Source organism: Panulirus ornatus, chromosome 6 (assembly GCF_036320965.1).
Source record: "Panulirus ornatus isolate Po-2019 chromosome 6, ASM3632096v1, whole genome shotgun sequence".
Lineage (NCBI taxonomy): Eukaryota > Metazoa > Arthropoda > Malacostraca > Decapoda > Palinuridae > Panulirus > Panulirus ornatus.
Genome location: NC_092229.1, coordinates 23,836,451 through 23,861,273, shown reverse-complemented (window position 1 = coordinate 23,861,273; position 24,823 = coordinate 23,836,451). Strand labels below are relative to the sequence as shown.

The following is a 24,823-nucleotide window of genomic DNA, read 5'->3' as shown; positions in this document are numbered from 1 at the left end:
TGCCTTCCTATAACTTCCATTTATCATTTCCATTTTCACTCCACTCACCCTGCCTAATGATATGGGTTTCCCCATTCATCAGCACATCCAAGCTGTAACTTTTAAATTGGTTATGCTGTTATAAGATTTACTTTCCTTCATACTATTCGCCATTTCCCGCATTAGCGAGGTAGCGTTAAGAACAGAGGACTGGGCCTTTGAGGTAATATCCTCACCTTGCCCCCTTCTCTGTTCCTTCTTTTCGAAAATTAAAAAAAATGAGGGGGAGGATTTCCAGCCCCCACTCCCTTCCCTTTTCGTCGCCTTCTACAACACGAAGGGAATACGTGGGAAGTATTCTTTCTCCCCTATCCCCAGGGATAGGATTTACTTTATGGTGAATATATTCCCTATCCCCTAGGGATAGGGAAGAAAGAATACTTCCCATGCATTCCTCAAGTGTCGTAGAAGGCGACTAAAGGGGATGGGAGCGGGGGGGCTAGAAACCCTCCCCTCCTTGTATTTTAACTTTCTAAAAGGGGAAACAGAAGGAGTCATGTGGGGAGTGCTCCTCCTCCTCAAAGGATATAACCAAGATGAGAAAAAAGGAGTGATAGGTAGTATGTTTGAGGAAAGGAACCTGGATGTTTTGGCTCTGAGTGAACGAAGCTCGAGGGTAAAGGGGAAGAGTGGTTTGGAAATGTCTTGGGAGAAAAGCCAGGGGTTACTGAGAGGTCAAGAGCAAGGGAAGGAGTAGCACTACTCCTGAAACAGGAGTGGTGGGAGTATGTGATAGAGTGTAAGAAAGTAAACTCTAGATTGATATGGGTAAAACTGAAAGTTGATAGAGAGAGATGTGTGGTTATTGGTGCATATGCACCTGGGCATGAGAAGAAAGATCATGAGGCAAGTGTTTTGGGAGCAGCTGAGTGAGTGTGTTAGTAGTTTTGATGCACGAGACTGGGTTATAATGATGGATGATTTGAATGCAAAGGTGAGTAACATGGCAGTTAAGGGAATAATTGGTGTACATGGGGTCAGTGTTGTAAATGGAAATAGTGAAGAGCTTGTAGATTTATGTGCTGAAAAAGGACTGTTGATTGGGAATACCTGGTTTAAAAAGAGAGACATACATAAGTGTACGTATGTAAAGAGGAGAGATGGCCAGAGAGAGTTATTGGATTACGAGTTAATTGATAGGTACACGAAAGAGAGACTTTTGGATGTTAATGTGCTGAGAGGTGTGAATGGAGGGATGTCTCACCATTATCTTGTGGAGGTGAAGGTGAAGATTAGTAGAGGCTTTCAGAAAAGAAGAGAAAATGCTGGGGTAAAGAGAGTGGTGAGAGTGAGTGAGCTTGGGAAGGAGACTTGTGTGAGGAAGTACCAGGATAGACTGAGTAAAGAATGGAAAAAGGTGAGAACAAAGGATGTAAGGGGAGTGGGGGAGGAATGGGATGCATTTAGGGAAGCAGTGATGGCTTGTGCAAAAGGTACTTGTGGCATGAGAAGTGTGGGAGGTGAGCAGATTAGAAAGGGTAGTGAGTGGTGGGATGAAGAAGTTAGATTATTAGTGAAAGAGAAGAGAGAGGCATTCGGATGATTTTTTGAGGGAAATAATGCAAATGACTGGGAGATGTATATAAGAAAGAGGCAGGAGGTCAAGAGAAGGGTGCAAGAGGTGAAAAAGAAGGCAAATGAGAGTTGGGGTGAGAGAGTCATTCAATTTTAGGGAAAATAAAAAGATGTTTTGGAAGGAGGTAACTAAAGTGTGTAAGACAAGGGAACAAATGGGAACATCAGTGAAGGGGGCTAATGGGAAGGTGATAACAAGTAGTGGTGATGTGAGAAGGAGATGGAGTGAGTATTTTGAAGGTTTGTTGAATGTGTTTGATGATAGAGTAGCAGATATAGGGTGTTTTGGTCGAGGTGGTGTGCAAAGTGAGAGAGTTAGGGAGAATGATTTGATAAACAGAGAAGAGGTAGTAAAAGCTTTGTGGAAGATGAAAGCTGGCAAGGCAGCAGGTTTGGATGGTATTGCAGTGGAATTTATTAAAAAAGCAGGTGACTGTATTGTTGACTGGTTGGTAAGGTTATTTAATATATGTATGACTCATGGTGAGGTGCCTGAGGATTGGCGGAATGCTTGCATAGTGCCATTATACAAAGGCAAAGGGGGTAAAAGTGAGTGCTCAAATTACAGAGGCATAATTTTGTTGAGTATTCCTGGGAAATTGTATGGGAGGGTATTGATTGAGAAGGTGAAGGCATGTACAGAGCATCAGATTGGGGAAGAGCAGTGTGGTTTCAGAAGTGGTAGAGGATGTGTGGATCAGGTGTTTGCTTTGAAGAATGTATGTGAGAAATACTTAGAAAAGCAAGTGGATTTGTATGTAGCATTTATGGATCTAGAGAAGGCATATGATAGAGTTGATAGAGATACTCTGTGGAAGGTAGTAAGAATATATAGTGTGGGAGGCAAGTTGTTAGAAGCAGTGAAAAGTTTTTGTTGAGGATGTAAGGCATGTGTACGTGTAGGAAGATGGGAAAGTGATTGGTTCTCAGTGAATGTAGGTTTGCGGCAGGGGTGCATGATGTCTCCATAGTTGTTTAATTTGTTTATGGATGGGGTTGTTAGGGAGGTAAATGCAAGAGTTTTGGAAAGAGGGGCAAGTATGCTGTCTGTTGTGGATGAGAGAGCTTAGGAAGTGAGTCAGTTGTTGTTCGCTGATGATACAGCGTTGGTGGCTGATTTGGGTGAGAAACTGCAGAAGCTGGTGACTGAGTTTGGTAAAGTATGTGAAAGAAGAAAACTGAGAGTAAATGGGAATAAGAGCAAGGTAATTATTAGGCACAGTAGAGTTGAGGGACAAGTCAATTGGGAGGTAGGTTTGAATGGAGAAAAACTGGAGGAAGTAAAGTGTTTTAGATATCTGGGAGTGGATCTGGCAGTGGATGGAACCATGGAAGCGGAAGTGGGTCATAGGGTGGGGGAGGGGGCGAAAATCCTGGGAGCCTTGAAGAATGTGTGGAAGTCGAGAACATTAACTCGGAAAGCAAAAATGGGTATGTTTGAAGGAATAGTGGTTCCAACAATGTTGTATGGTTGCGAGGCGTGGGCTATGGATAGAGTTGTGCGCAGGAGGATGGATGTGCTGGAAATGAGATGTTTGAGGACAATATGTGGTGTGAGGTGGTTTCATCGAGTAAGGAAAGTAAGGGGAAGAGAGATGTGTGAAATAAAAAGAACGTGGTTGAGAGAGCAGAAGAGGGTGTTTTGAAATGGTTTGGGCACATGGAGAGAATGAGTGAGGAAAGATTGACCAAGAGGATATATGTGTCGGAGGTGGAGGGAACGAGGAGAAGTGGGAGACCAAATTTTTAGTCGCCTTCTACGACACGCAGGGAATACATGGGAAGTATTCTTTCTCCCCTATCCCCAGGGATAAATATATATATATTTTTTTTTTTTTTTTTTCATACTATTTGCCATTTCCCGCGTTAGCGAGGTAGCGTTAAGAACAGAGAACTGGGCCTTAGAGGGAATATCCTCACCTGACCCCCTTCTCTGTTCCTTCTTTTGGAAAATTAAAAAAAAAAACAAGAAAGGGGAGGATTTCCAGCCACCCGCTCCCTCCCCTTTTAGTCGCTGTCTCCCGCGTTTGCGAGGTAGCGCAAGGAAACAGACGAAAGAAATGGCCCAACCCCCCCCATACACATGTATATACATACGTCCACACACGCAAATATACATACCTACACAGCTTTCCATGGTTTACCCCAGACGCTTCACATGCCCTGATTCAATCCACTGACAGCACTTCAACCCCGGTATACCACATCGCTCCAATTCACTCTATTCCTTGCCCTCCTTTCACCCTCCTGCATGTTCAGGCCCCGATCACACAAAATCTTTTTCACTCCATCTTTCCACCTCCAATTTGGTCTCCCTCTTCTCCTTGTTCCCTCCACCTCCGACACATATATCCTCTTGGTCAATCTTTCCTCACTCATCCTCTCCATGTGCCCAAACCACTTCAAAACACCCTCTTCTGCTCTCTCAACCACGCTCTTTTTATTTCCACACATCTCTCTTACCCTTACGTTACTCACTCGATCAAACCACCTCACACCACACATTGTCCTCAAACATCTCATTTCCAGCACATCCATCCTCCTGCGCACAACTCTATCCATAGCCCACGCCTCGCAACCATACAACATTGTTGGAACCACTATTCCTTCAAACATACCCATTTTTGCTTTCCGAGATAATGTTCTCGACTTCCACACATTCTTCAAGGCCCCCAGAATTTTCGCCCCCTCCCCCACCCTATGATCCACTTCCGCTTCCATGGTTCCATCCGCTGCCAGATCCACTCCCAGATATCTAAAACACTTCACTTCCTCCAGGTTTTCTCCATTCAAACTCACCTCCCAATTGACTTGACCCTCAACCCTACTGTACCTAATAATATATATATATATTTTTATTTTGCTTTGTTGCTGTCTCCCGCGTTAGCGAGGTAGTGCAAGGAAACAGACGAGATAATGGCCCAACCCACCCACATACACATGTATATACATACACATCCACACACGCAATATATACATACCTATACATCTCAACATATACATATATATACACATACAGACATATACATTTGTACATATGTACATAATTCATACTTTCTGCCTTTATTCATTCCCATCGCCACCCCGCCACACATGAAAATAACCACCCCTTCCCCCCAAATGTGTGCGAGGTAGCGCCAGGAAAAGACAATAAAGGCCACTTTCGTTCACATTTAGTCTCTTTCTCTCATGTAATAATGCACCGAAACCACAGCTCCCTTTCCACATCCAGGCCCCACAGAACTTTCCATGGTTTACCCCAGACGCTTCACATGCCCTGGTTCAATCCATTGATAGCACGTCGACTCCGTTATACCACATTGTTCCAATTCACTCTATTCCTTGCACACCTTTCACCCTCCTGCATGTTCAGGCCCGGATCACTCAAAATCTTTTTCACTCCATCTTTCCACCTCCAATTTGGTCTCCCACTTCTCCTCGTTCCCTCCACCTCTGATACATATATCCTCTTTGTCAATCTCTCCTCACTCATTCTCTCCATGTGATCACACCATTTCAAAACACCCTCTTCTGCTCTCTCAACCACACTCTTTTTATTACCACACATCTCTCTAACCCTATTATTACTCACTCAATCAAACCACCTCACACCACATATTGTCCTCAAACATCTCATTTCCAGCACATCCACCCTCCTGTGCACAACTCTATCCATAGCCCACACCTCACAACAATACAACATTGTTGGAACCACTATTCCTTCAAACATACCCATTTTTGTTTTCCGAGATAAGGTTCTCCAATGCTCCCAGAATTTTCGCCCTGTCCCCCACCCTATGATTCACTTCCGCTTCCATGGTTCCATCTGCTGCCAGATATTTATTTTATTATTTATTTTGCTTTGTCGCTGTCTCCCACGTTAGCAAGGTAGCGCAAGGAAATAGATGAAAGAATGGCCCAACCCACCCACATACACATGTATATACATACACGTCCACACCCGCAAATATACATACCTATACATCTCAATGTATACATATCTATACCCACACAGACATATACATATATACCCATGTACATAATTCATACTGTCTTCTTTTATTCATTCCCATCACCACCCTGCCACACATGGAATAACAACTCCCTCCCCCCTCATGTGTGTGGGGTAGCTCTAGGAAAAGACAACAAAGGCCCCATTCGTTCACACTCAGTCTCTAGCTGTCATGTAATAATGCACTGAAACCACAGCTCCCTTTCCACATCCAGGCCCCACAGAACTTTCCATGGTTTACCTCAGACGCTTCACATGCCCTGGTTCAATCCATTGACAGCACGTCGACCCTGGTATACCACATTGTTCCAATTTACTCTGTTCCTTGCACGCCTTTCACCCTCCTGCATGTTCAGGCCCCGATCACTCAAAATCTTTTTCACTCCATCTTTCCACCTCCAATTTGGTCTCCCACTTCTCCTCGTTCCCTCCACCTCTGACACATATATCCTCTTGGTCAATCTTTCCTCACTCATTCTCTCCATGTGACCAATCCATTTCAAAACACCCTCTTCTGCTCTCTCTCAACCACACTTTTTATTACCACACATCTCTCTTACCCTATTATTACTTACTCGATCAAACCACCTCACACCACATATTGTCCTCAAACATCTCATTTCCAGCACATCCACCCTCCTGCGCACAACTCTATCCATAGCCCACACCTCGCAACCATATAACATTGTTGGAACCACTATTCCTTCAAACATACCCATTTTTGCTTTCAGAGATAATGTTCTCGACTTCCACACATTCTTCAAGGTTCCCAGAATTTTCTCCCCCTCCCCCACCCTATGATTCACTTCCGCTTCCATGGTTCTATCCGCTGCCAAGTCCACTCCCAGATATCTAAATCACTTCACTTCCTCCAGTTTTTCTCCATTCAAACTTACCTCCCAATTGACTTGACCCTCAACCCTACTGTACCTAATAACCTTACTCTTATTCACATTTACTCTCAACTTTCTTCTTTCACACACTTTACCTAACTCAGTCACCAGCTTCTGCAGTTTCTCACATGAATCAGCCACCAGTGCTGTATCATCAGTGAACAACAACTGACTCACTTCCCAAGCTCTCTCATCCACAACAGACTGCATACTTGCCCCTCTTTCCAAAACTCTTGCATTCACCTCCCTAACAACCCCATCCATAAACAAATTAAACAACCAAGGAGACATCACACACCCCTGCCGCAAACCTACATTCACTGAAAACCAATCACTTTCCTCTCTTCCCACACGTACACATGCCTTACATCCTCGATAAAAACTTTTCACTGCTTCTAACAACTTGCCTCCCACACCATATATCCTTAATTCCTTCCACAGAGCATCTCTATCAACTCTATCATATGCCTTCTCCAGATCCATAAATGCTACATACAAATCCATTTTCTTTTCTAAGTATTTCTCACATACATTCTTCAGAGCAAACACCTGATCCACACATCCTCTACCACTTCTGAAACCACACTACTCTTCCCCAATCTGATGCTCTATATATGCCTTCACCCTCTCAATCAAAACCCTCCCATATAATTTCCCAGGAATACTCAACAAACTTATACCTCTGTAATTTGAGCACTCACTCTTATCCCCTTTGCCTTTGTACAATGGCACTATGCAAGCATTCTGCCAATCCTCAGGCACCTCACCATGAATCATACATACATTAAATAACCTTACCAATCAGTCACCAATACAGTCACCCCCCTTTTTTAGTAAATTCCACTGCAATACCATCCAAACCTGCTGCCTTGCCGGCTTTCATCTTCCGCAAAGCTTTTACTACCTCTTCTCTGTTTACCAAATCATTCTCCCTAACCCTCTCACTTTGCACACCACCTCGACCAAAACACCCTATATCTGCCACTCTATCATCAAGCACATTCAACAAACCTTCAAAATACTCACTTCATCTCCTCACATCACCACTACTTGTTATCACCTCCCCATTAGCCCCCTCACTGAAGTTCCCATTTGTTCCCTTGTCTTACGCACTTTATTTACCTCCTTCCAAAACATCTTTTTATTCTCCCTGAAATTTAATGATACACTCTCTCACCCCAACTCTCATTTGCCCTCTTTTTCACCTCTTGCACCTTTCTCTTGACCTCCTGCCTCTTTCTTTTATACATCTCCCACTCATTTGCATTATTTCCCTGCAAAAATCGTCCAAATGCCTCTCTCTTCTCTTTCACTAATAATCTTACTTCTTCATCCCACCACTCACTACCCTTTCTAATCTGCCAACCTCCCACCCTTACATTACTTACTCGATCAAACCACCTCACACCACACATTGTCCTCAAACATCTCATTTCCAGCACATCCATCCTCCTGCGCACAACTCTATCCATAGCCCACGCCTCGCAACCATACAACATTGTTGGAACCACTATTCCTTCAAACATACCCATTTTTGCTTTCCGAGATAATGCTCTCGACTTCCACACATTCTTCAAGGCTCCCAGGATTTTTTCCCCCTCCCCCACTCTATGATTCACTTCCGCTTCCATGGTTCCATCCGCTGCCAGATCCACTCCCAGATATCTAAAACACTTTACTTCCTCCAGTTTTTCTCCATTCAAACTTACCTCCCAATTGACTTGACCCTCAACCCTACTGTACCTAATAACCTTGCTCTTATTCACATTTACTCTTAACTTTCTTCTTCCACACACTCTACCAAACTCAGTCACCAGCTTCTGCAGTTTCTCACATGAATCAGCCACCAGCGCTGTATCATCAGCGAACAACAACTGACTCACTTCCCAAGCTCTCTCATCCCCAACAGACTTCATACTTGCCCCTCTTTCCAAAACTCTTGCATTTACCTCCCTAACAACCCCATTCATAAACAAATTAAACAACCATGGAGACATCACACACCCCTGCCGCAAACCTACATTCACTGAGAACCAATCACTTTCCTCTCTTCCTACACGTACAAATGCCTTACATCCTTGATAAAAACTTTTCACTGCTTCTAACAACTTGCCTCCCACACCATATATTCTTAATACCTTCCACAGATAGATATATATACCTACATATTGGAAAGGATCACAATTTTGTGCGTGATCAAGATATTCCTATGAGTCCACGGGGAAAATGAATCACGATAAGTTCCCAAGTGCACTTTCATGTATTGATCACATCATCAGGGGAGACACAAGAGAGAAATATAACAGTCAGTTGAGATACATCGAAGAGATGAAGCTAGGACGCCATTTGGTAAACATGCGATTGTCCAAGACAGACAATGAGCCTTCATAAACTTATCATTAACAAATTTTATCTACAATAATGTTATCTAATTTGTATAGACCATCACTTATATTAAGATTATAATTCTTTGTGTATTTTATAACAGAAGATTCAGTGATATTTCTCGTGGTAATAGAGTTAATAACTGAGATGGCATTACTCAAGTCAATACAGTGATCATATTTTTAACGTGATTAAACAAGGCATTTGATTCTTGTCCTGTTCTTATACTATATTCATGTTGCATAAGGCTACTGTTGATAGAATTTGTAAAATGATAAATTTATGAATGCTCGTTGTCTGTCTTGGATAATCACATGTTTACCAAATGGTGTCCTTGCTTCGTCTCTTCGATGTATGTCAACTGACTGTTATATTTCTCTCTTAAGTCTCCACTGATGGTGTGATTATTACACGAAAGTGCACTTGGGAATTTATCGTGTTTCATTTTCCCTGTGAACTTATAGCAATATATATATATATATATATATATATATATATATATATATATATATATTTTTTGCTTTGTCGCTGTCTCCCGCGTTTGCGAGGTAGCGCAAGGAAACAGACGAAAGAAATGGCCCAACCCACCCCCATACACATGTATATACATACGTCCACACACGCAAATATACATACCTACACAGCTTTCCATGGTTTACCCCAGACGCTTCACATGCCCTGATTCAATCCACTGACAGCACGTCAACCCCGGTATACCACATCGATCCAATTCACTCTATTCCTTGCCCTCCTTTCACCCTCCTGCATATTCAGGCCCCGATCACACAAAATCTTTTTCACTCCATCTTTCCACCAATTTGGTCTCCCACTTCTCGTTCCCTCCACCTCCGACACATATATCCTCTTGGTCAATCTTTCCTCACTCATTCTCTCCATGTGCCCAAACCATTTCAAAACACCCTCTTCTACTCTCTCAACCATGCTCTTTTTATTTCCACACATCTCTCTTACCCTTATATTACTTACTTAGGGAGGTGAATGCAAGAGTTTTGGAAAAAGGGGCAAGTATGAAGTCTGTTGGGGATGAGAGAGCTTGGGTAGTGAGTCAGTTGTTGTTCGCTGATGATACAGTGCTGATGGCTGATTCATGTGAGAAACTGCAGAAGCTGGTGACTGAGTTTGGTAAAGTGTGTGAAAGAATAAAGTTAAGAGTAAATGTGAATAAGAGCAAGGTTATTAGGTACAGTAGGGTTGAGGGTCAAGTCAATTGGGAGGTTAGTTTGAATGGAGAAAAACTGGAGGAAGTAAAGTGTTTTAGATATCTGGGAGTGGATCTGGCAGCAGATGGAACCATGGAAGCAGAAGTGGATCATAGGGTGGGGTAGGGGGCGAAAATCTTGGGAGCCTTGAAGAATGTGTGGAAGTCGAGAACATTATCTCGGAAAGCAAAAATGGGTATGTTTGAAGGAATAGTGGTTCCAACAATGTTGTATGGTTGCGAGGCGTGGGCTATGGATAGAGTTGTGCGCAGGAGGATGGATGTGCTGGAAATGAGATGTTTGAGGACAATGTGTGGTGTGAGGTGGTTTGATCGAGTAAGTAATGTAAGGGTAAGAGAGATGTGTGGAAATAAAAAGAGCGTGGTTGAGAGAGCAGAAGAGGGTGTTTTGAAATGGTTTGGGCACATGGAGAGAATGAGTGAGGAAAGATTGACCAAGAGGATATATGTGTCGGAGGTGGAGGGAACGAGAAGTGGGAGACCAAATTGGAGGTGGAAAGATGGAGTGAAAAAGATTTTGTGTGATCGGGGCCTGAACATGCAGGAACGTGAAAGGAGGGCAAGGAATAGAGTGAATTGGATCGATGTGGTATACCGGGGTTGACGTGCTGTCAGTGGATTGAATCAGGGCATGTGAAGTGTCTGGGGTAAACTATCGAAAGCTGTGTAGGTATGTATATTTGCATGTGTGGACGTATGTATATACATGTGTATGGGGGTGGGTTGGGCCATTTTTTTCGTCTGTTTCCTTGCGCTACCTCGCAAATGCGGGAGACCGGCAAAAAAAAAAAATATATATATATATATATATATATATATATATATATATATATATATATATATATATATATATATATATATTTTCCCTGGGGATAGGGGACAAAGAATACTTCCCACGTATTCCCTGCGTGTCGTAAAAGGCGACTAAAAGGGGAGGGAGCGGGGGGCTGGAAATCCTCCCCTCTCGTTTTTTTTTTTTTTTTTTTTTTTTTTTTTTTTTTCCCAAAAGAAGGAACAGAGAATTGGGCCAGGTGAGGGTATTCCCTCAAAGGCCCAGTCCTCTGTTCTTAACGCTACCTCGCTAATGCGGGAAATGGCGAAGTTTGAAAGAAGTTTGAAATATATATATATATATATATATATATAAATATATATATAGGCTATGGGTTTGGATGGTATTGCAGTGGAATTTATGAAAAAAGGGGGTGACTGTATTGTTGACTGGTTGGTAAGGGTATTTAATGTATGTATGATTCATGGTGAGGTGCCTGAGGATTGGCGGAATGCTTGTATAGTGCCATTGTACAAAGGCAAAGGGGATAAGAGTGAGTGCTTAAATTACAGAGGTATAAGTTTTTTGAGTATTCCTGGGAAATTATATGGGAGGGTATTGACTGAGAGGGTGAAGGCATGTACAGAGCATCAGATTGGGGAAGAGCAGTGAGGTTTCAGAAGTGGTAGAGGATGTGTGAATCAGGTGTTTGCTTTGAAGAATGTATGTGAGAAATACTTAGAAAAGCAAATGGAGTTGTATGTAGCATTTATGGATCTGGAGAAGGCATATGATAGAGTTGATAGAGATGCTCTGTGGAAGGAATTAAGGATATATGGTGTGGGAGGCAAGTTGTTAGAAGCAGTGAAAACTTTTTATCGAGGAAGTAAGGCATGTGTACGTGTGGGAAGAGAGGAAAGTGATTGGTTCTCAGTGAATGTAGGTTTGCGGCAGGGGTGTGTGATGTCTCCATGGTTGTTTTATTTGTTTATGGATGGGGTTGTTAGGGAGGTGAATGCAAGAGTTTTGGAAAAAGGGGCAAGTATGCAGTCTGTTGTGAATGAGAGAGCTTGAGAAGTGAGTCAGTTGTTGTTTGCTGATGATACAGCGCTGGTGGCTGATTCATGTGAGAAACTGCAGAAGCTGGTGACTGAGTTTGGTAAAGTGTGTGAAAGAAGAAAGTTAAGAGTAAATGTGAATAAGAGTAAGGTTATTAGGTACAGTAGGGTTGAGGGTCAAGTCAATTGGGAGGTAAGTTTGAATGGAGAAAAACTGGAGGAAGTGAAGTGTTTTAGATATCTGGGAGTGGATCTGGCAGTGGATGGAACCATGAAAGCGGAAGTGAATCATAGGGTGGGGGAGGGGGAGAAAATTCTAGGAGCCTTGAAGAATGTGTGGAAGTCGAGAACATTATCTCTGATAGCAAAAATGGGTATGTTTGAAGGAATAGTGGTTCCAAGAATGTTGTATGGTTGCGAGGTGTGGGCTATGGATAGAGTTGTGCGCAGGAGGGTTGATGTGCTGGAAATGAGATGTTTGAGGACAATATGTGGTGTGAGGTGGTTTGATCGAGTAAGTAACAATAGGGTAAGAGAGATGTGTGGTGATAAAAAGAGTGTGGTTGAGAGAGCAGAAAAGGGTGTTTTGAAATGGTTTGATCTCATGGAGAGAATGCGTGAGGAAAGATTGACCAAGAGGATATATGTGTCAGAGGTGGAGGGAACGAGGAGAAATGGGAGACCAAATTGGAGGTGGAAAGATGGAGTGAAAAAGATTTTGAGTGATTGGGGCCTGAACATGCAGGAGGGTGAAATGAGGGCAAGGAATAGAGTGAATTGGAACGATGTGGTATACTGGGGTCGACATGCTGTCAATGGATTGAACCAGGGCATGTGAAGCGTCTGGGGTAAACCATGGAAAGTTCTGTGGGGCCTGGATGTGGAAAGGGAGCTGTGGTTTCAGTGCATTATTACATGACAGCTAGAGTCTGAGTGTGAACGAATGGGGCCTTTGTTGTCTTTTCCTAGCGCTACCTCGCACACATGAGGGGGGAGGGGGTTGTTATTCCATGTGTGGCAGGGTGGCGATGGGAATGAATAAAGGCAGACAGTATGAATTATGTACATGTGTATATATGTATATGTCTGTGTGTGTATATATATGTATACATTGAGATGTATAGGTATGTATTTTTGCGTGTGTGGACGTGTATGTATATACATGTGTATGTGGGTGGGATGGGCCAATCTTTTGTCTGTTTCCTTGTGCTACCTCGCTAATGCGGGAGGCAGCGACAAAGCAAAATAAATATATATATAAATATGTGGATGGTATTGCAGTGGAATTTATTAAAAAAGGGGGTGACTGTGTTGTTGAATGGTTGGTAAGGATATTTAGTGTATGTATGGTTCATGGTGAAGTGCCTGAGGATTGTTGGAATGCATGCATGGTGCCATTGTACAAAGGCAAATGCATGATGTTGAGTGTTCAGATTACAGAGTTATAAGTTTGTTGAGTATTCCTGGGAAATTATATGGGAGGGTATTGATTGAGAGGGGTAAAGGTATGTATGGAGCATCAGATTGGGTAAGAGCAGTGTGGTTTCAGAAGTGGTAGAGGATGTGTGGATCAGGTGTTTGCTTTGAAGAATGTATGTGAGAAATACTTAGAAAAGCAAATGGATTTGTATGTAGCATTTATGGATCTGGAGAAAGCATATGATAGAGTTGATAGAGATGCTTTCTGGAAGGTATTAAAAGTATAAGGTGTGGGAGGTAATTTGGTAGAAGCAGTGAAAAGTTTTTATCAAGGATGTAAGGCATATGTACAAGCAGGAAGAGAAGAAAGTGATTGGTTCTCAGCGAATGTTAGTTCACGGCAAAGATGGGTGATGTCTCCATGGTTGTTTAATTTATGTATGGATAGGGTTGTTAGGGAGGTGAATGCATGAACTTTGTAGAGGGGCAAGTATGCCGTCTGTTGTGGATGAGAGGGTTTGGGAAGTGAGTCAGTTGTTGTTCACTGATGATACAGTACTTGTGAGAAACTGCAGAAGCTGGTGACTGAGTTTGGTAAAGTGTGTGAAAGACAAAAGCTGAGGGTGAATGTGAATAAGAGCAAGGTAATTAGGTTCAGTAGGGTTGAGGGACAAGTCAATTGGGAGGTAAGTTTTAATGGAGAAAAAGTGGAAGTGAAGTGTTTTAGATATCTGGGAGTGGATTTAGCAGTGGATGGAACCATGGAAGCAGAGATTAGTAATGGTGGGGGAGGGGGCAAAGGTTCTGGGAGCGTTGAAGAATGTATGGAAGGCAAGAACGTTATCTTGGAGAGCAAAAATGGGTGTGTTTGAATGTGGTTCCATCTATGTTATATGGTTGTAAGGCCTGGGCTATGGATAGGGTTGTTCAGAGGAGGGTGGATGTGTTGGAAATGAAATGTTTGAGGACAAGATATGGTGTGAAGTGGTCTGATTGAGTAAGTAATGAAAGGGTAAGAGAGATGTGTGGTGATAAAAAGAGTATGGGTGAGAGAGCAGAAGAGGGTGTTTTGAAATGGTTTGGTCACATGGAGAGAATGGGTGAGGAAAGATTGACAGTTGATATATGTGTCAGAGATGGAGGGAACGAGGAGAAGTGGGAGACAAAATTGGAGGTGGAAAGATGCAGTGAAGAAGATTTAGAGCAATTGGGGCCTGAACATACAGGTGGGTGAAAGGCATGCAAGGAATAGAGTGAATTGGAACGATGTATATCGGGTTCGAAGTGCTGTCACTGGATTGAAGCAGGGCATGTGAAACGTATGGGGTAAAATATGAAAGATTCTGTAGGGCCTGAATGTGGAAAGGGAGCTGTGGTTTTGGTGCATTACACATGGCAGCTAGAGGCTGAGTATGAACGAATGTAGTCTTTGTTGTCTTTTCCTAGTGCTACCTCGTGCATGGGGAAGGGAGTGACATTTCATGTGTGGTAGGGTGGCGACAGGAATGGATGAGGGCAGCAAGTATGAATATGTACATGTGTATAAATGTATGTCTCTGTATGTATATGTATGTATACGTTGAAATGTATAGATATGTATATGGGCGTGTATGTATATACTTGTGTGTGTGGGTGGGTTGGGCCATTCTTTGGTATGTTTCTTTGCGCTACCTCACTAACATGGGAGACAGCAAGAAAGTATTATAAATATATAAGTATATATGTATATGTTTGTGTATGTATATGCATGTATATGTTGAAATATATCAGTATGTATATGTGCGTGTGTGGGCATGTATGTATATACATGTGTATGTGGTGGTTTGGGCCATTCTTTGGTCTGTTTCTTTGTGCTACCTTGCTGATGTGGTAGGCTGCGACAAAGTATGATAAATGAATGAACATGAATATATATATACCAGGAGAAATAAGAAGCATGACCTGAGTAACTACAATAATGTTTCAAAGAAGACTAGAGTCACGGTTGAAGTCAGTTGCTGAAGAACCTCAAAATAACAGCTGTGCAAAAAATGCGATGGTAGAAAGCAACATTATGATTCAGTAAAATATATTATTCACCAGAATATCATTATAGGTGCTCAAAGGTAGGTAGACACCACCCTCATCAGTTAGCTCCTTAGTTTAGATGTTATGCATATACCTTCTGTTTCTCTAAGGATCTCTCCATCAAGAGAACTAGGTTCTAGTGCACCTTCCTCTTGTCTTAAACTACTTCTATAAGCCTTCTTCCTCTGTGTTGTATGCTCCCAATCTTTCAAGACAAACCACATAGGAGAGATATGTAGGTCTTGAAAATTGTATTGGAAATTTGTAGAATTCCACTTTGAAAGACAGGCTTAGGGAATTCTGGTACGCAAGGAACACATGAAACTTTTCTAGAACAAAGATATATACAGCTACTACTGAAGCAAGTACACTATAAGGGAAAGAGAATGCCATGCTTCAACTATGTTATTGGTGCTCTCAAGAAATCCATCCTGCAATGACTAAACCCAGTAAAAGTAGCTCTAAAATAAAGGGCAAGTAAATACTCTATAAGCATGCCTGCGAAGGAAGAGTTTCACATGGATAAGGATCTTGAGACATACAAAAGAGGAAAAATAAAAAATAGAATGTCCACCACTTGTAAATAAACCTGAACCATGTTGACTTTTCACATATAGCATACCTTACATGCAGGATACAACCCAATCATTCATTTCGCCAATACAAAAAGTAAGCAACACTAAAAGGATTCTTAGGTTTTGAAAAGAAAGTTCCAAAGACAGTTGTAGATAGTGAAAAGAAGTGCGAAATTTCACTACACCCAGAGGTCATTATTGAAGTGAGCACAGAGCAGTAAATAAGTTATTTGGCTGTGTTCGGTAAATTTAAATGTTTCAGTAAATTTGAGTTAATAATGTAAGCTTTGTTCCTTGTGACAATATGGTGACCTGTGATGCTTCATAAAAGGTGATCATGTCCACAGGGACAGATGGTGAAATAATGCATTTTATCATTGGGCTTTGGCTTCTAAATTTTAAAAAGAGCAAGGGTTTATCATTTCTGTTGCTCAATAGCTGACTTCTGTTTAGAAGAAATGATAGTGTGTGAGAGGAATGAGAATTACTTGCATGAGTTTTAACAAGAGTATGGATATAAAGAAAGTAAGAAGGATAGGAAAAGCAGAAACTATTTTACACATGTACATATTCATACTTGCTTGCCTTCATCCATTCCTGGTACTACCCTGCCTCACAGGAAATAGCGTTGCCACCCTCTGCTTCATCTAGGTAGTGCCAGGAAAACAGACCAAAAAAGGCCACATTCATTCACACTCATACACACTCATTCTCGAGCTGTCATGTGTAATGCACTGAAACCACAGCTCCCTACCTACATCCAGGCTCCACTGACCTTTCCATGGTTTACCCCTGATGTTTCGCATGCCCTGGTTTAGTCCATTGACAGCATGTTGATCTTGGCATACCACATCGTGCCATTTTACTCTATTTCTTGCACACCTCTCACCCTCCTGTATGTTCAGATCCTGCTCGCTCAAAATCTTTTAACTCCATCCTTCCCCCTCCAGTTTGGTCTCCTGCTGCTCCTTGTTCCCTCCACCTCTGACACATATATCCTCTTTGTCAACCTTTTGTCATTCATTCTCTCCATATTTCCAGACCATTTCAACACACCCTTTCCTGCACTTTCAACCACACTCTTTTTATTGCCACACATCTCTCTTACCCATTCATTACTTACTCAATCAAACCACCTCACACCACATATTGCCCTTAAACATTTCATTTCCAACACATACACCCTCTTCTGTACAACCCTATCTATAGCCCATGCTTTGCAACCTTATGATAGTGTTGGAACTACCATTCCTTCAGACATACCCATTTTTGCTTTCTGAGATAACGATCTCTCTTTCCACACATTCTTCATCGCTCCCATAGCCTTCACCCCCTCCCCCACCCTGTGATTCACTTCCACTTCCATGGTTCCATCCACTACTAAGTCCACTCCTAGGTATCTAAAGCACTTCTCTTCCTCTAATTCTTCTCCTTTCAAATTTACATCCCAACTAACTTGTCCCTCAACCCTGCTGAACCTAATATCCTTGCTCTTATTCACATTTACTCACAACTTTCTCCTTTCACACACTTTTCCAAACTCAGTCACCAACTTCTGGAGTTTTTCACCTGAATCAGCCACTTGAGCTGTATCATCTGCGAACAGCAACTGATGCTTCCCAGGTCCTTTCCTTCCCAGCAGACTGCATACTCTCCCCTCTCTCCAAAACTTTTAGAAATTGAAATGTAAGAAGGGGAGGGTTTCCAGTCCCCCGCTTTCATCCCCTTTAGTCGCCTCCTATGATATGCAGGGAATATGTGGGAAGTATTCTTTCTCCCCTGTCCCCAGGGATAATGCTAAGTGTTGCTTCATACTCTATTGGGCCATAGAGGAGAATGTATGAATTGGGAAGAGAACATTTCTACCACAGTAGTACTTCCATAGACATCCAAAATCAACTGATCTTAAAATATCTTCAGAGTCTAAAATTAGTCTGTAAATCATGTTTTAAAGATTGATTTTTGATTTATGAAGCTAGTTTTGTTTTTTATGTGAATGATTTCATGCATTGAATATTCACGAGGTGCTTTGTTATTTCAGAGTGAAGAGAACAGCACTGTGATATCTTGGGTTCATACTGTAGGTGAGACATGTGCAGTCACTTACTATGCATTCACCTACCCCTTCACTTATTCAGAGCTGCAGACCATGCTAGAGAACTTGGACAGTCGATTTCCACCAGGATGTCCAAATGTATACTATCATAGAGAGTTGCTGGTCTACTCATTAGATCACTGGCGTGTGGACTTGTTGACTGTCAGTTCTCACAAGGGTAGAGTGGAGGAAAGAGAGGATAGACTACCCGGTCTCTTCCCGCTTACTGACCAGCTTCGCCCTCATCGTTTTCCAAACAAGAAGGTGGTATTTGTGTCTGGCAGAGTTCATCCTGGAGAAACTTCCTCCAGTTTTGTTTTAAATGGCTTCCTCAATTTCATTGTCTCAAATGATCCTCGTGCAGTAAAACTAAGAGATATATTTGTGTTTAAGTTGATTCCATTTTTAAATCCGGATGGAGTGGTGCGTGGCCATTACCGTACTGATCAGCGGGGAGTGAATTTGAATCGTGTTTATGTAGACCCCTCACCTTCTTTACATCCAACCATATATGCAGCAAGACAGGTGATTCTGTACCACCATCATGGTCAATTAACCCCCGACTCATTGGAGGAGTCACCCTCAATATCCACCAGTGCTGTTTCTGCAGATCACAAATCTGTAACTGAAGCAGTTACCTCCAGTAAAGGTATGGACTTGCCTGTCACAAGTATTTCAAAGGGACCACTAGTGGTGATGGATGAAGATACTTGTCATAGTTTCAGTGATGTTCAGTGTGGTAGAACTGATGGCTCAGAAAGTGGTAGACTGCAAAGCATGTCACTGATGGAAATGGATGAACCTTCGGCATCAGGGTGGGACGTATCCAGTAATGTTTCGGTGGATGGTGGCCTGGTCAGCAACTCATTTCAGCGAGATCCACATCCTGTTGAAGTGCATGATGATTGCTCAAATGTGTCTTGTATCAGTGAAGCTGAAACTGGTGTTACCTCCATGTTTGGATCTATGGCTGCTGTGAGTGATTTCTCCAATTTAATTTCTGTCAATAAAAGTTGTGGACAAACTAGTGCTACAGAGCTTTCCTCTTGTGTTACACAGACAAAAGATGAGATGGGATTTGATATTACTTGTGGTAAATCTAGGGATTTATTTTTAAAGGATTTTCACAAAGAAGAAAGTGATAAGGGCTGTCGTGATTGTAAATATGGCCAAAGAACATCATATGAAACAGCTGATAATAAAGATCTTAATATTTTTAGTAGTGTAAGTGCCAACAGACAGCTACCAGTAACGAGCACTGTGTCACTTAACAAAAACGTTATCTCACTAGCCACAGTTTCATCAGCAGTGTCTAGTCAACAGCAGATGAAAATAGCAGCCGCTGAGTGTAGTGTTGATTGTAACTTTTCTCATAGCACAAGTGTGAAAACAGATTCATACAGTTACAAAAGAGACCTAACCATATCTTCTGCTCCACATCACAAGACATTGAAATCAGGTTTACCACCAACACCTGTTGGAGTGCACAACACTTCAGGAGCAAGAGAGGGCTGTGGTATTGCCAGCAGTAGTGAGAGTGAGGCAGAGTGTGGCCGTCCTGGCAGAGAATCTGAACTCTGCTTAGGAGTCTTAGAGGGGTCTCTTCATTTACCAGGAGAAGAGTTTACCCCAGCCCTTAGCCCACCAACACCAATACCCGAAGAAACTCAAGTAACTTCTGGACTTTTCTTGTATGTTGATCTTCATGGCCATGCATCTAAAAAAGGTAAGAAATAAAATCATGCATAATTGTTGCACATTGTAGGTATTATGTTGGTATATAAATTCTCTCTCTCTCTCTCTTCTCTCTCTCTCTCTCTCTCTCTCTCTCTCTCTCTCTCTCTCTCTCTCTCTCTCTCTCTCTCTCAACCTAAACCTAAACCCCATCAAAATTTAGACTACAACATCTGCTGCTGTTGAACACTTCTGGATTCAGATTAGCACAGAATTTTCCAAACTTGAACCTTATTATAGTTGCCCGAGTCAGCAGCAGATATGGACACTGTCATGTATTAGAGCTTACAGTGAGCAACACATGATAAAGACTCAATCATTCTTGTGGATTTTGATCTTTCAGAAATCATCTGGCAAACTATCTCAGGTGTAGAGAGTGAATCTGCTAGAATTATCAGCTTTGTCTTAGACAGTTTTCTCTACCAAACCATCACAAGGGGAGCCGATTTCGTTGATCTAGTTCTTGTATGACAGAAGTTCTTAGTAACTAATACCCATGTTGGAGAACATAGCATGGTTCAATTTGATGTGAATATCAAAACTGATTCCCAAAAAGCCAGTACTATTACCCCTAACTTTAAAAGAGTGGACTTTAATGGGCTGTTGGTTCATGCCCAGAGGAACAATGGACCAGTTTTAAGTGTCAGTTTATGCACCATCAAGTCACATTCATTCCCATGCATGACAGAAACAGTAAAACCAAAAATAAGCCTGAATGGTACTCCCTAGATATTGCAAGAGCTATACTGCACAGAAATAAATTCTATAAGCTTAAGAAATCAGACAATGACCTAAATATTGCAACACAGTATAATTTATTCAGAAGACAAGTGAAAGTCCTTATCAAAAGTGCGAAGAGAGAATACTAAGTGAGTGTTGAAAGAGATAATAGTAGAGATCCGAAAGGATTTTATAGATTTTTTTTTTTTTTTTTTTGCTTTGTCGCTGTCTCCCGCGTTTGCGAGGTAGCGCAAGGAAACAGATGAAAGAAATGGCCCAACCCACCCCCATACACATGCCTTGATTCAATCCACTGACAGCATGTCAACCCCGGTATACCACATCGCTCCAATTCACTCTATTCTTTGCCCTCCTTTCACCCTCCTGCATGTTCAGGCCCCGATCACACAAAATCTTTTTCACTCCATCTTTCCACCTCCAATTTGGTCTCCCTCTTCTCCTCGTTCCCTCCACCTCAGACACATATATCCTCTTGGTCAATCTTTCCTCACTCATTCTCTCCATGTGACCAAACCATTTCAAAACACCCTCTTCTGCTCTCTCAACCACGCTCTTTTTATTTCCACACATCTCTCTTACCCTTACGTTACTTACTCGATCAAACCACCTCACACCACACATTGTCCTCAAACATCTCATTTCCAGCACATCCATCCTCCTGCGCACAACTCTATCCATAGTCCACGCCTCGCAACCATACAACATTGTTGGAACCACTATTCCTTCAAACATACCCATTTTTACTTTCCGAGATAATGTTCTCGACTTCCACACATTCTTCAAGGCTCCCAGAATTTTCGCCCCCTCCCCCACCCTATGATCCACTTCCGCTTCCATGGTTCCATCCGCTGCCAGATCCACTCCCAGATATCTAAAACACTTCACTTCCTCCAGTTTTTCTCCATTCAAACTCACCTCCCAATTGACTTGACCCTCAACCCTACTGTACCTAATAACCTTGCTCTTATTCACATTTACTCTTAACTTTCTTCTTTCACACACTTTACCAAACTCAGTCACCAGCTTGTGCAGTTTCTCACATGAATCAGCCACCAGCGCTGTATCATCAGCGAACAACAACTGACTCACTTCCCAAGCTCTCTCATCCCCAACAGACTTCATACTTGCCCCTCTTTCCAAAACTCTTGCATTCACCTCCCTAACAACCCCATCCATAAACAAATTAAACAACCATGGAGACATCACACACCCCTGCCGCAAACCTACATTCACTGAGAACCAATCACTTTCCTCTCTTCCTACACGTACACATGCCTTACATCCTCGATAAAAACTTTTCACTGCTTCTAACAACTTGCCTCCCACACCATATATTCTTAATACCTTCCACAGAGCATCTCTATCAACTCTATCATATGCCTTCTCCAGATCCATAAATGCTACATACAAATCCATTTGCTTTTCTAAGTATTTCTCACATACATTCTTCAAAGCAAACACCTGATCCACACATCCTCTACCACTTCTGAAACCTCACTGCTCTTCCCCAATCTGATGCTCTGTACATGCCTTCACCCTCTCAATCAATACCCTCCCATATAATTTACCAGGAATACTCAACAAACTTATACCTCTGTAATTTGAGCACTCACTCTTATCCCCTTTGCCTTTGTACAATGGCACTATGCACGCATTCCGCCAATCCTCAGGCACCTCACCATGAGTCATACATACATTAAATAACCTTACCAACCAGTCAACAATACAGTCACCCCCTTTTTTAATAAATTCCACTGCAATACCATCCAAACCTGCTGCCTTGCCGGCTTTCATCTTCCGCAAAGCTTTTACTACCTCTTCTCTGTTTACCAACTCATTTTCCCTAACCCTCGCACTTTGCACACCACCTCGACCAAAACACCCTATATCTGCCACTCTATCATCAAACACATTCAACAAACAGATATATGAATAATAAAAAACATATATGGAATGGAATAGGTCCTTTAGTAAATGAAAATGGGGAACCCACTGTGGGTGGTGAATGCATAGCAACAAACTTCAACAAGTATATCAGCTCTGTTTTTATGCTAGAAAGCAACGACACAAATTTTGAGAAAGAGATAAATAGCACTCACATGATATAAGAATTTACCATTACAGTTAGAGAAGCACTAACATAGCTGGACAAGTTGAAGACAAATAAAATCTCAGGCCCTGGTTGTTTCTATCTTCAAATGATTAAAGCATCAAACACAAAATTGCCAGATGGTTAAACCATACATTCAGTAAACCACTTCAGGATGGAATAGTCCCAGAACACTGGAGACTGGCGGATGTCACTCCTATATACAAAAAGGGAAGCTGCAAATTGCCTGGTAATTACCATCCTAGTAACCTCACATCATTTGTATGTAAACTTCTGGAGTCGATTATTAGAGAAAATTATAGCTTATCTGGAACAATACAGTCTGATCAATAATACGCAGCATGGTTTTAGAAGATGCAGATTGTGCTTTATAAATCTTTGATTTTATCATACATTATTAAGTACACACAACAGGACAGAAGTAATAGATATGATACTTTGGGACTTCCAGAAAGCATTTGACAAAGTCCCCCAAGTTAAACTGATGCACAAAGCCCAGGCCTAAGGGATTACTGGTTGCATAGGAAAGTTACATAATAGGAAACAGTCATAATGAATGGGAAATCATTACCATTGTCACCTGTTATTCGTGGAGTCCCCCAGGGATCTGTTTTGGGCCATTACTTTGCATCATATATAGTAAGGGTATTGATGTAGGGCTAAATAACCTAGTGTCCCAATTTGCAGATGATACAAAGATTGGCAGTGCCATAGAAATTGAAGAAGACAGGTTAAGATTACAAGAAGATATAGATGAGATCACTGAGTGGTCCAGTAAATGGCAAATGCCATTTATTGTATATCAGCTGTTGCAGTTAGGAAACTTAAAGGAAATTTTTTATTATGAAACTTATGGGCCAAAAGATAAAGGACACCCCTAGTGTGAGAGATCTAGAGGTCACTGTCTCCAATAACTTCAAATTCTACCAGCATTGCAGTGAAGCTGCCAAGAAAGTAAATAGGATGTTAGGATTTATAAACATAAACTTTACATACAAAAGCAAGGATGTGATAGTGCCATTACATCTAAGCATAATTAGACCACACTTTGAATATGCAATGCAGTTTTGGGCCCCCCACTATAGAAAGGACATTCTTAAAATTGGAACAGTGCAGCGAAGAGCAGTTAGATTGATTCCTTCCTTGCATAACAAACGATGTGAGGAGACACTGCAAGAATTAACCTTGTTCTTTTTAGGGAAGAGGTGCCTCCAGGGCAAATTGATAGAATTTTTCAAAATGCTTAAAGGATTCAACAATGTTGATATTGAACATTTCTCTACAGTAGTGCCAGCACTACCAACAAGAGGTAATGGATTAATCTGGACTGTACAAAATATTTTTTAATGATAACATCATTGATGCGTAGAATAAGCTCCCAGAAAATGTTGTTCAGAGTAACACCCTCACCACTGATATCTTCAGAATTTGGCTTGATCACTTGTCACTCTGTGGTATTGAATAATTCATTTGATCAGTCATCACAGCGCATAGGTATATCATGCTACCTTCTCAGCCACTGATCTCTCTTTGGCCATGTTGTGGTAGTAATTCAGAAGTACTGTATCATTCTTCAACATCAGGAATAATATAGGCAGGCAAAGTCGAGTGCTCAAGTTTATCCATTGTATTGTCTAATAACAAAAAGTGATGGGATGCGTGATGTATTCATGTTCATTCTACCTTATGACTCTCCTATAAAAATTTCCTGCAGACTTACTAATCCTGCAAGATATTCTCTCTCTCTCTCTCTCTCTCTCTCTCTCTCTCTCTCTCTCTCTCTCTCTCTCTCTCTCTCTCTCTCTCTCTCTCTCTCTCTCTCTCTCTCTCTCTCACTCACTCACTCTCTCTCTCTCTCTCTCTCTCTCTCTCTCTCTCTCTCTCTCTCTCTCTCTCTCTCTCTCTCTCTCTCTCCAGTTGTAAAAGATTTGGATGTCATCAAAAGTTAGATACTGGATTTCATAGACCATAGTTAGAAGATAGCACCATCAGGTTAAGTGGTGAGTGGTATGATCATGAGAACTTTCTCTAAAAGAGATAGAAACCTGTCAGTGAAAATGTTTCATGTATATACATAGAAATCTTTTATAATGGATGAGATGCATTCA

At 41.7% G+C, this 24,823-nt stretch overlaps 1 protein-coding gene across 1 annotated transcript in view; it reads left to right on the top strand.

The window, feature by feature from the left end:
- LOC139749130 (uncharacterized) overlaps nucleotides 1–24,823 on the top strand; it is a 191,519-nt gene that overhangs the window by 72,918 nt on the left and 93,778 nt on the right. Inside the window, exon 5 of the mRNA XM_071662751.1 lies at nucleotides 18,077–19,856. Within this exon, the coding sequence (XP_071518852.1) occupies nucleotides 18,077–19,856 (1,780 nt within the window). The remainder of the gene's footprint in view (nucleotides 1–18,076; nucleotides 19,857–24,823) is intronic.